The sequence below is a fragment of the Dermacentor variabilis genome, chromosome 8 (assembly GCF_050947875.1).
Source record: "Dermacentor variabilis isolate Ectoservices chromosome 8, ASM5094787v1, whole genome shotgun sequence".
NCBI classification, from domain to species: Eukaryota; Metazoa; Arthropoda; class Arachnida; order Ixodida; family Ixodidae; genus Dermacentor; species Dermacentor variabilis.
The window spans coordinates 55,047,510-55,060,472 of record NC_134575.1 but is presented as its reverse complement, the minus strand read 5'-3'; the positions used below and the strand labels follow the sequence as shown (position 1 = coordinate 55,060,472).

The 12,963-nt window shown below is 48.3% G+C and overlaps 1 protein-coding gene across 3 annotated transcripts in view; it reads left to right on the top strand.

Annotated features, from left to right (window-relative positions):
• LOC142591027 (uncharacterized) overlaps positions 1-12,963 on the top strand; it is a 102,495-nt gene that overhangs the window by 68,305 nt on the left and 21,227 nt on the right. For all 3 annotated transcript variants that reach the window (XM_075703403.1, XM_075703402.1, XM_075703404.1), the window contains exon 8: positions 11,355-11,381. In XM_075703403.1, the coding sequence (XP_075559518.1) occupies positions 11,355-11,381 (27 nt within the window). The remainder of the gene's footprint in view (positions 1-11,354; positions 11,382-12,963) is intronic.

The window sequence follows — 12,963 nt, the reverse complement described above, 5'->3', positions numbered from 1 at the left end:
TGGCAATGGTGCACGCGGAAATATCTCCAAGATTGGCGAGTTCTTGGGGAGCTATTGCCAGCAGACATGGTACTGTAGGCATATTTAACTTGCTGGGGCATAAATAAAGTGTTCCATGAGACATCGCTAAAAGTGCTCGCCTTACTATCCGTGTCAGGTCGTCTGAAGTTGATGGCTGCACTCTTTGGCTGTAATGAGATCAGGACGACACAGTTGTGTTCGGCAGACGTCGGAACGGCAGTTCAACGCAGAGGATCTTGATCTGGAAGAAACGCTTACATCCTTCTATAATATGCAGTACTGTGCCAGAATTCTGGCACATGCGCAGGTTGAAAGCATCGTAAGTAATCTCCTTCAATACAAGCCTTACCTTATCGACTCGGCCATATCGTTTTCAGTCTTATGGCAGAAAGAAATAACGTCCTAATATATTTGCATGAGACATATGAGACATAGCCGCAGGGCCACAAGTTCTTTCTTAGCGGCGATCTTTCGGCGGGCTGGACATCCAGACAACTTCCTCAGATCCCACTAGCAAGCGTCTCAGTCGTTAAGCTCTTCCTCATGTTTATCGTACATGGTTATCCCTTCGGTATGTACAGTAACTAGAACACCATATTTGGGGAGATAACCGTCGTATCCCATCTAAGGTAGGTACCCGCAGGCTAATTCGTGGGCAATTCAGTCTTCTGCGTCGAGGCTATCGGTGCCGCAGAACTTGCCTAGATCCCGTGGTGTAGCCAGGATAGCCGTCGGTGGTGTCACCGGTAATGTGGGCAAGTGCCAATCTATTTCAAGCCACCCTTTCGTTGCACCGCAACAATATTATTCTGAACAGGTCGACCAAAAAAATTCTAGAACACTGTCAGACTCTTTCATTAAGGCGGACAGGTCTTCAAAATTTAAATGAGCAGAAATATTTCAGATATTCCTCTACTACTCTCAGTCGTCTCCGCTGAATATACGAAAGAGGTAAAAATGAAACAAGAAATCGAGGTGTTTAAGATGACTAGAAGAAAAAGCCGAATATGCGGATGTTACAGAACCAACCGAGAGAGCTTGCAGAGGACGGACTCTTGTGCAAATTTTGTTACATAAATGCATCTACCCTCAACTCATAGCCTGTACTGAGAACTTTCACAGACAATCATCCCCATGGCTGACCTAAAGTTTTGGTAATGTGGTGCTGCATTGAAGAATTTATATGCTCCAAGCTTCCGTGGGAGTCGGCTGTACATACCTTAACAGTTCACCCTTTTGCTTTATGTATGCACCTTCGCTCATCGAAAACAGCATCCTAACAAACTTTGTTGCTAGGCTTCTTGGCTTATGCTTAACAACTCAATACTGGTAAGCGCAGTTCCAAGACGGGACAAGAGAAAGACATGGAAGCATCGTAGAAGCACTAACTCGCGACCAAATTCTATTGTGAAGACTTCGTCTACTTAAATACGCAGCACACCAGGACCGTGCAAGCGAACTGTCCATCAATGTTGCAATCTATACGCTTCTTTATGTGATGTATTAGTTGACTTGATGGACAGTTAGCTTGCGCGATCCTGGTGTGCTGCGTATTTAAGCAGGTGAAGTCTTCACAATAAAATTTATTTGCTAGTTAGCGCTTGCACTGTTGTTCTGTATCTCTATCTTGTCCTATCTTGGAATGTCGCTGAGCAGTATTCAGTGTTCAGTTAGAAAACAGCATCAGAGCACCGAAACCGTAGCGACCGCGTTGTAAAGAAGAAATAAAGTGTTGACCCACTTATTCTGCCCGTCACATCTCTGCGAAGCAATCGGAGAATCGTGGTTTGGCTGGCCTCACTTCATAATATGAGAGAGCTCAAATATTGCCTTGCGTAAGAGGTGTAAGCCTCATTTCACTTACGATAAAATATATTGCCCTGTGTCATTCCCGTAAAGTGAACTCACGCCATGTGAGTCCTGAGCTAGTGGGATTTCGTAAAGCATTTTCATTGTAGGTGACCACATGTGTTTACACAGGTAGGTGGCCAGATGTGTTTACATATCTCGGGACCAACACGCCCTAAATAATTATCTTGGTATTCTTTCCCGACTTCACCTACTGAAATCTATCTATCTATCTATCTATCTATCTATCTATCTATCTATCTATCTATCTATCTATCTATCTATCTATCTATCTATCTATCTATCTATCTATCTATCTATCTGTCTGTCTGTCTGTCTGTCTGTCTGTCTGTCTGTCTGTCTGTCTGTCTGTCTGTCTGTCTGTCTGTCTGTCTGTCTGTCTGTCTGTCTGTCTGTCTGTCTGTCTATCTATCTATCTATCTATCTATCTATCTATCTATCTATCTATCTATCTATCTATCTATCTATCTATCTATCTATCTATCCATCTATCTATCTATCTATCTTTTCTGTTGCAGAAACCCAGCGACCCAACTTTCCAACTGGTTGGGCCACTACGTTTGTATGGGCCCGTCATGATGATACCGCCCGTCGTGGCAGTTGCATCATTCTTATTCCAGCTTCGCCATACGACTCTCGTGATGATGGCGTCATCATAGAGCTGACGCGCTGTCGTGGTACAATCCCCGTCATTTACCAATGATCATTTCATTCTTTTCACGTCAACACCATCGTTCTGCCTTCGTCATTCTATAGACTTCATTCCTTCTTCGTTAGTCTATGGTATCATACTACCATCATACAATCTTGATAATGCCACAATCGCCATTACGTCCTCGTTATGCGGTTGTAATCATCAACTATGCCATGTCTCGCCGTCAAGTGGTCGCGGTTCCATCATTTTTATTCCGATTTGTCATCCGATTCTCCTCACGATATTAGTCACGCCATCGCTGCCACAGAGCCGTCGGGACGCCATATCAAGTGATGGCGGCCATACAATGGTCACAACGCCATAGTTGTCGTACGAGCGTCGACATCAAATTGCCCTCTTGGCATCATAGTTGCACTGCCGTTGTTATACAATCGCCATTATTACAGAATTACAATTATCGCACTGAATTCATACAGCCTTTACTACCGTCGTCGTGATGAGATCATGGTCGTTCCGTCGCCTCTGTTTCTGATTCGTCATCTGATTTTTGTCATGTTATCGTCATTACGCCGTAATTGCCACTCATCCGTACTCACGCGTTTGTCTTTATACAGTGATTATTATCCTATTATGCTGATGCTGTCGCCGTGATAACAACGCCATAATTTTAGAATGGCATCACATTGTGTTAACGTTGTCGTAAGGTTGCTGGTTTCGTCGTTCGGTTGACGCCTTATTTCTTCGTCATGATAGTGCTCTCACGTCATTGCTGTTATACAGTTCTCGCAATGCCGTTATAATCGTGGTTGGCCAAAATCATGACAGTGTATGTGACACATGCTGAAGCGGTAGAAATCTCAAAGTGATGCCTGATTTTAAATAAGGTGTGTTCAGCTATCTTATGTGTTCCTGCAGTGCTTGCATACCAATCGCACTGCTTTGATAATTCATCGAAAGATGAGTCCTACCAGAATGTATTTATTCATGTGGATAAAACAAAAGAATGGTACCAGAGAAATGGCGGCCTTCGTGTATACAATGAAGACGTGAGAGCTGGAGAGCGACTTCATAATTAGCGTGTTGATTGGTGCATGTTTACTAGAAGCTTTTAATTGCGATAGTATATCTTGCCCTTAGTAGGGTGTTCTGAATGCTCTCAAGTCCATCTAGGCTTACTCTGACTGTATATTTATTCCGATAGAAATTGTGAGGACACTCAAGGCGCATTTTCGCTTTGATTGTAGACGTCGGCTTCTTGTTCCAGATAAAGTCCAAGTTTGGTAACACCGTAGGCGCAAGCCGTACGATGTGTGTGCGAGTGAAAGCGTGTGAGGGTGAGCCGAGGATGTAGGCTAGATCTCTCACGCAGAAGGGAGGAAGGTGGGCAGGAAGCGCGCAGTCTTCAGTCGCGCGGAACGCACCGGGGGACGTTCTACTTCGGCGGTGGCTGCGTATAGCGCGGCTGAGCGCAGCCGTACAGGCGCTGTGTACTCGCCGCTTACTTCGTGTTGAATCGGGAGACAGCGCGAAGGCCAATTCACTCACTGCTGCTGCCGCACTTCTTCATGCCGGCGTTTCGATAGCGAGTGTCCGCGGTCATCGAATCAGTTGCCACGTTTGCCTCTGCGCGTGGGACATGATACTTGTTAATTTCGTTAGTAATTGAATGCTTACACATTTACGAGGCCGTGAAAAACAAATATCCTCACTTCATATGTATGGTTCCAGGGTTTTGTCACCGTATCGACGCTTCGCTTTTAGGGCGAAACGTTTTGAAGCATTTAGAGACCATTAGCATCAGAAGACACTGCGCTTCATCTTCGGGGGGCTATGCCACTTCCGGCTGCCAGTGCGGTTTATCTACATCTCAGTCCACGCTTCCTTTGAGTATAGTGTGCTACACACAGGGATTCGTGGGCCCACGGCTCAACACGCAGCGAAAAAAGCATGGGGTACTTACATTGTATACAACCCTCCTCTTCCACGATGTGCAGAGCATTTACATATACAGAAAACACAAGAATTCATGCTACACTTAAACAAGTCTAGAACAGCCTTCGCGGTTCTATTTTAGTCGTCCGCGTCTACGTGGCAAAATTCGCCGTCTTGAAGTATCCGCTCTCACCCGATGGACGACCAACTCAGGCGCAGTTCCACAGCAGTGTCCTCACGAAACTCCGAATGGCCGCAGCTGTGTCGTCTAGTGGAACAGCTACGTCCCGGAACCGGGAAAGAGGGCGAAGAAGACGCTCACCGCTCTGGGCGCGAGGAGCCTGCCAGGCCAATTGGGGCGAACTCTGCGGGTTTCTGCCCGCATAACAGGGCCGGATGCACTGATGGCGTCTACGTGAACTCTAGCACTGTCCGGTTTCGGCGGCGGCTCTCAGGCGGCACGGCAGGCCCGGCCACCAGTGCGGACCGTTAGCCGCTCGTGCTTGGGCTGTCCGGCTGAGTGATTGAGACTGGCCTGTAGCTCCCTCAATCACTTCTGGAACTGGTCTCACCAGGTCGTCGCCGTCCCGTCGTCATTCTATCGACCCGTCCAATTCCGAACCGCACCGCGCACTCTTCCTTTTCTTCCTCGTCTACTCGTCCCACTAAACGCCTCACTCGGCACACTCCCCCCCCCCCTATTTCAGTACGTTGTGTCGTTAGTTTGAGTCCGGAAGGGGCACAATTGCAAACCCTTGAGTGCACATCACACACACGCAATAACTTGTGTACTCACTAAAGCAATTCAACGCATACACTGTATGCAGCAGTTCAGAGAGCAGGTATCGACTCATCTGCAGGGCGTTAATGACCTAGTGTTTAGGGTTTTCATACGTCAGTGTGGTGTCCTCGCATGTAAGTCGCTCTTACGCACTAGCTAGGCCTTGAGATTGGGCGGAGGCGTGATCATCTCTTGTAGTAAAGCTGATCGGCGTAACTATGTCTCTGACCGCAAAACACATTGCTCCTGTAAATCCGCGGGGGTTGTCTATAGGTCATTTCGTTTCTGAAACGTTAGTGTACATTCTTGCTTCCCGCTGAGTGTGTTCGCTGTAGCCTGTCCGCCCTCTTGGCCACATCGACGGCTTGTCGGGGTTGTGTGTGGTTCAACGGAAGCTAGAAACAGTTTTTGGTAATCATGGAGCTTTATTGAACGCACTCCTTCCCGGAAGCTTTAGCTGCCACTTTCGGTGGCTGGAATTCACGATTCGTACTCTTTATTTCAAAGTTTCTGTTCCGCAGTGAATCTGCTTGATCGCATTCTTTTTCAAATGCGAATGGCTGCTCCTGAGGGGTTCTTGACACGGGGACAACGGGTAGCCCATGTCCTTCCGTGTCCTTATCTTTGTCATAGGACGTTATCTCAAACTGGACGCCGTCGTTCTCCTCAATCTATGTTGTATGACTTTGCACCCGATCCGGACCGCCTAGTGAGACTGTTTCTTTTATATTTCTAAGGACAACGTGATAATTCGGGTCTCGCATGCACTTAGGGCGAACCTCTCCTACGAGAAATGGCATATCGAGGACGACCATACCTTGTGGTATATAACGCATTGTGCGGCCCAATAGGACTACCGGCCTTTAGGTCCCGGTAAACTTTTCCTAGGTCACCAATGAATGCCGCACCACAATGGTGTTGTACCAAGTGTCCCGCAATACTCAAACTGGACTGTTTTGCAGGAACCCTTTCGCCACAGGGATGTCACCAATCTGGACATGAGTTGAAATATGCTAACTAAATATTGCACTTACAAACCATATTCTTTCCCCAATTTTATGAACAAGGTAACTGTTATCTGTCGGCTCATGTTCCGATTTCTCCAACGACACCATGCAGGAGGCTTCCCTCCTGTCCACGTTACAGGTTGGCCAAATATCGTCGTTGTGACCGATCTTGGCACAAATCTGGTCATGTGCAGGGAAACTTTTTTTGTCCGCGGCAAGCAATCAGCTGCGCTGTGTCCCGCTTTATCACACAGAAAACATTCCTCTTCACCCCAGCCGTCTTCTTGCCTCGCCCCGTCTTTGATGCGGACGCAACTGTTGTCTTGGTACTCCCCTCCTTGCTCAGGTTTTTTAACACCTGGGCTTCCATGAAGCTGTCCGCATTCCGGGAACTGCCCTTCAGCGGCCGCCAGCTCCTCGCCTTCAAGAACACCCATAGTGGCGGAGAGCATCCCTTGACGAATTGTTCGGTAATAATCATGTCCCTCAGGATGTCATAACTTGACCCCACCTTTTGCAATTCGACCCAGTGATCGAAATAGCCAGCCAGTCTGGCAACATACCGCATAGCTCTCTCGTTAGCTTCATGTCTTGCATGGCGAACCTTTTTACGGTATCCCTCCGCAATGTACAGAAAACGCTGCAAGAGGCCCGTCTTTAGCTTGTCATAGTCCAGGGCAGCTTGCGGATCAAGACGACCAATAACGGTTAGCGCTACCCCGGCCATGCAAAGACTCAATGGTAGCGCCCATTTCTCAAGCGGCGTTCCCTGGCACGTTGTCATAAGCTCAAAACGTTGCAGATATGCATCTAGGTAATATTAGGATTCATTAAATGGTGGAATCAGTCGGTGTAGACTACAACTGGTTGCTGTCACAGGCGCACTCGCCCAAGCCTGCGCGGCGGCCTTGGCAGCCTGTGCGTTGCCGCCACTCTCCTGAAGTTTGAGCAACGTTCGGGTTTGAAGATTTCGGGGCTTATGTTCGAGGGTTAAGCTCGAGGACTTTCTGCTCTTGCTCTAGCACTATCTGCTGCCGGGTCATTTGTTCTTTCGCTGCATTGGGCTCCTCCATTCTGTCATTGCGCATTCTCGCACGTTCTACCTGCACCCATTCTCTTAACGCAGCCTCTTTCAGACCCAGCTCTCGACCTAGACTACAATTTTTCAGTTTCCATATCTCCCCTCCGAGCATTGGTTGTGGATGAGTAAACCCAATCCTTGCAGGCTCGCCGAATGTGATACACATGGGGGTTCGTGGGCCCAGGGCTAAAACACACCGAGAAAGGCATGGAGACCTGACATTTATAAATCCCTTTGATGCCAGGGTGCGCAAAGCATTTACATATATATAAAATACAAAAATAAATACAACACTTAAAAAGTCTAGAGCAGTCATTGCGGTTCTCTTTTAATCGTCCTTATCTACGCGGCAAGGTTCGCCGTCTTGAAGTGTCCGCTATCACCCGTCGGACGACTAACTGAGGCGCAGTTCCATGGCGGTGTCCTCACGATACTCCGAATGCCCGCATCCGTGTCGTCTAGTGGAGCGGCCACTCCCCAGCACCGGAAAAGAGGGCGAAGAAGACGCTCAGCACTCTGGGCTCGAGGAACGTGACAGGCCCATTGGCGGTGAACTATGCGGGTTCATGACCGCGTAATAGGGGCCGAAGCATTGCCGGCGTCCACGTGAACCCCAGCACTGTTCGGTTTCGGCTGCGGCTCTCAGGTGGCACTGCAGGCCCGGTCACCAATGCAGACCGTTAGCAGCTCGTGCTTCGGCTGCCAGGCTGTGCAATCGAGACGGGCCGGTAGCCGTCTCAATCGCTTCTGGAACAGGTCTCTCCAGGTCGTCGCGGTCCCGTCATTGTTCTACCGACCCATCCGATTCCGAACCACAGCCCGTGCTCTCCTCGCGTGCTGCCCACCGCGCACCACCCCGCACTCTTCCTTTCCTTCTTTGACTACTCGTCACAATAGGTAAAACATTTCACGGGCGAGATTTATGACCAGCGTGCCTGCCAAGTGCTGCTCGGCTCGAATTCTCTGAAGCTCTCCCAGCAGATAGTTGAAGGCTGTAGCTGATAACATGAGCCCGCCAGAACCTAAAACGAACACGTGGCCGTTCTATTGTTGACGAGCTTCACAAATTTTTCCAGCGACACGTACTAATCCACGGCACCAATGATTATCCTCATTCCCCATTGGGTTGAAACATGTGAAGCCACTGATCCAGCGCCACATTTTCTCCTACATGCTGACAAGGTGGCGTCCGATGTTTTATCGGAGCACCACCACTTGTATAGCCGTACAGCGCAACGCATTGGACGACTTCGCTCTAAAGCTTGAACGTCAGGTGGTCTCTGATGCGGTGGTCGCAAAGCGCACAGTAGTAGCGCACAAATTAAGCCACTTGGTCTTGACACTTACGCTGGCTTCGCACTTCAGACCGCCGTCCGCCGACATCGCCAACCGTATTGTTTTAAATGCTCAGCGTGGAAGACACTGGCCACAGATAGACTGTGCCGCGTTGGCTAGCTTCCATTATTGTGTGCATGGCCTTCGTGTGCTTCGCGTGCACTTCGTTTGGCGTTGGGCGCACGCGCAAGTCCTCGTACAGAAGCTGCAGGTGTGCTTTGTTGCGTGGTTGAAGGAGCATGTAATCTGCGTATATTGTTCGACGTCAGTCATTGGAGATAACGCCGGATGGCCGCTGGCGATAATTACAAGCACTAGTGGCGTGAAGGCAAAACCATGGTACATCCCGAACAAAATGTGCAGCAGCTTCGATACTCTGCTGGCACTTTGACATTAACACTTCTTATCGCGATAGTGTAAATGAGCCGTGATTTGTACCCACTCGGGCGCCTGGTGTTGGCTAGCACGAGCACGGCCTAGGACAAGACGGACTACTCGATGTCAAGGATTGCACCATGCTGTGACCGCTGCTCCGCACGCTACTTCCCAAGGTGAATTTCTGTGCCGTGAATGTGATAATTTGTTCCACGGACTTTCGTAATTGCAGTATGCCGGAGCGTCAGCTGGACGAGGTCTCAAATACATCAGCCGAGCACGTGCTCTAATTTTTCTTGGAGTCTGAGAGCAGGGAGATTGGCGTGTAGTTGGCCCAGTTGTAGGGGCTAAATCAGGCTTTTAAGATCGATTCCGTCGTGCATCATTGTCAGTCGGCAGAAACAATTTTTTTTTCTTTCGCGAGCTGCGTTGCGGATCTTACCCACACAACGAGCAGACCTTTGGCTCGTGGTACTTCAGATTTCTTCCGCGATTTCGTCAGATCTCGATGCCTTTCCGGGCTTCATCTTCTTGAGAGCGTGTGCGAGCTACTCTGCGGACATGAAGTGAACAGAGAAAGGGGCAGCAGGGCTGGGGATTGGGGGAAGTGAAAGAATTTTTCAATTATGTTATTTTCGAAGTGCTGTCGCCTACCTTCCTCATTGGCCGTTTAGTGAGCTGTCAGTTAGCCACTCTGAGGGGCACTGTCGAGGTACCGATTGTGTCGCGCGTTTGTTGTTACTGCCGGTTGACAAGACAGACAATATTCCACTCCATCTCACAAATGTCCAGCCTCTTGTGGGCTTTCGTATAATAGGGCAGCTTTGCAGCATTTGCTTTTTTTCAAATGATCCCTTGGCTTCGCAGCCAACCACCCTGTTCGACGATGTCTTATCTGGAAGGCTTGTCAAAGCCTCTTATATTTTTGGACCTTCACCTCTCCGTGCTACGTACACAGCCACGCGTCACGCTCAATACCACAACGCCAGGCCTTGTGGCACCGAGCGTCTCGTGGGTGGGGCTTGGTCGATTGCCTTGTTCGCCTATCGCCGCGTTTCCTAAATATCTTAACATACGAGAGGCAAATTTTCGTCATGATCTCTGTCTCCCACACACGCTTTCACTACAGCTTACTGTGGGCTAGGGACATCCGTTCCTTGCACGTCAGCGTTGGTAGCCTGGCGATGAGACTTTGCAGGGCGGGTGATGCTGCGACGTAGCCGTCTAGTTGAGCACTTCTTTCATGTCAGTCAAAATCTTCAGGTGAAGTCGGCGCATGTGGATGTAATCAATTTGGGACTTCAGGCTCCTTAACTGTTAGAACACAAACTCGTAGGTTCGATTCCAAAACCACGTGCTAGTGGAATATGACGTCATGGGCGTATAAGAAATAGAGCGCGCGTTTGGAGTCCTTGTCGAACGCGCCTCCCGCCAACTTGGTGGTCGAGGTCAACGCTTAGAATGATGATTATTTGCTGGGGGTGCCGCTTCGTCGAGCCGACGGGGCATAGGCCGAGAAAAGGGGGATTGCCTATTGAATTGCGCAAAAACAACGTCAATCAGCAGGTTTTCGTAGCGATGGGTATTCTAGACGCAGTTCGCTGAAAGCATATTATTCCGTGACTGTCAACAAGTGCGTGTTCGTGGGCTGTGCGTGAAGATCAGCTTGTAGCATCACCACCGTCGTTGCCGCCTATATCTGACAGTAACATAACTCCATCATGTTTTACTACAACGCTTAGGTACATCAGATGTTGATCAAGGGCCTTGATCGTTTGCCCACGCGCTGGGCTTATGGTCCAGACGTTGAGCGGTGTGGTCCTGATATCGCAGCACGGTCTGTGGACTCGCCTCCTTTTGCATCTCTGCCCCATCTTCATGTCTGCAGTCCTCGAACACTTGCCCACATGCCCTGGCCAGAGTCTGCCGCGTCAGTTTGGATGAAAGTCTCAGCTGTTTTCCAAAAATACTTTTGTGTATCATCCATAGGGCAATGACGGGTTAATGATACTCCTTCCAAGAGTCCTGCCATGTATCATCCGAGATGCAGCTCTTGTTCAGGTCGCCCAGCTGCCGCGGGTAGTTTCTGTGGGTACCATTGGGTTGGATGGATGTCATCCCTTAGTTGAATTGCCACTAAAATTTATTGCGCGGAATTATATTTAATGGTAAACAAGAAGTGTCGCAACCTGTAGAGTTACTTCTTAGTATAAAAAGAAATTGCGGTAATTTAATAGTATGCTTTAGGCAGAGCAATTTCTCAAGTAATAAAATGTTCTCGTTGTTCCTAATTTCCAGAAAAGCTTCCGCAACAAGTGGAGATATGTAAGTATATTTATTTTACCTTGATTGTTTTGAAGCACATCGTAATTTTTAGTATAAGAAAAAAATCAATTTTTATGGCGGTGTGAGAAGCATTATTGTTTCCGCTGTAAGAGCGTTTAGTACCTATAGCTACGCGAGGGTGTGAAAGTATCGGATGCTGAATCAGTTGGTTTAACTAGCACGTTGCTTGTGTTGTGTTTCTGCTAGTCAAATTCCACCCATTCTTCCGCTATCTTGACACCTTATAATATGAAATTGTTGCTTGAACATTCCCTTGACTCTGGGCCCCGCTGGCTAGAAGGATTAATTAGTTCATAAAGGTTAACGTCCCTGAGCAACAATGTAGCAGTGAGAAATTCCGTTGTGCAGTGCTCCAGTTTATTTCATCAGTGTGCTGCTTTTCATTATGCTCCTAAAAAGTGCATGAACGCCTTTGCAATCCTGGCCAATCTCAACACAGCTGGTAACCAAATTCGCCGCCTCGCCGCCTTTGCCATAGGAACGGTTGCTGAGGCTAAGAACGGAACAGTATGACTACATTGCTTTCAACGTACAGTTTATCACTAACTCTGCAAGTGCGCTGCAGAAGTTAAAGATTTTTCAGATGTGTTGCCTTGAACAAAAATGTAGGTTGTGTTTCTGATATAATAGATTTTCCGGGAGTTTCTCTGGATCCGAAAGCCAGTAGCGTTCATTCCGCTTAGGTGGGAATTAATCAAGAAAACGATGACTCAAGCTGGCTGCCTAAAAAGCCATCGTCAAGATGAAGTGGTGCGCCGTGAGGGTTTTCTCTATTTTTCGAAAGCACAGATGCTGCTCAGATACGGCGTTATAAGATTTGTAAGATAAACTTAATTTCACACATTTACCGATGGCGATCAAGCACCAGTAACGCTGCACCACTAAAACCTGTAACAAGCACCGATAACGCAGCAGGTAGTTACTAAAACTTATAACAACCAAGAAATGTTATAAAACCCCACGCCACAAAAATTGCATCACGAGTGAGTACCGCTAAGCCGCCACAATTTACATCGACGGAGGGAACTTAAAACACAAGAGCCGCCATAACCTCGATGACGACTCTTCAAGAAACGTGGCCAATAAATATTATTTACGTTAAAATGTACAGATCTTGACGATAAGTTGAACTTCGGCGAATCGCGGTGGCTACGAAGTAATTGTGCGATTCTGAACAGGCGCTGCTTTAATCACAATGAGACCACAAGCGAAATGTCGTGAGTCCGACATGAAAACGCGTCGGATTGTTATGCTCGTCGCGGTGCCCCACGGTCGAAGATAGTGAGGAACTCGAGGCGCGTGCCGGTGGAACCCTTCTTGAGGAAGTTAGGCTGCCGGCTACAACGCAACAGACGGCCGGTACCACGCATCTTAACGGTTCGACAAGCTCTGCCGCTTCCCGCGTTGACCCCAGCCACCCACATCCTCGCTCCATATCAGCTATTACGAGACCAATAGCCCACGTGGGGACAGTAGAAGAGGTTTGGTTTTGATGGCAGCGTAAGGCACATTGGTAGCGGCTTCCTTGCCGAGAGAAGCAAATATGTTGCGACACAGCCCG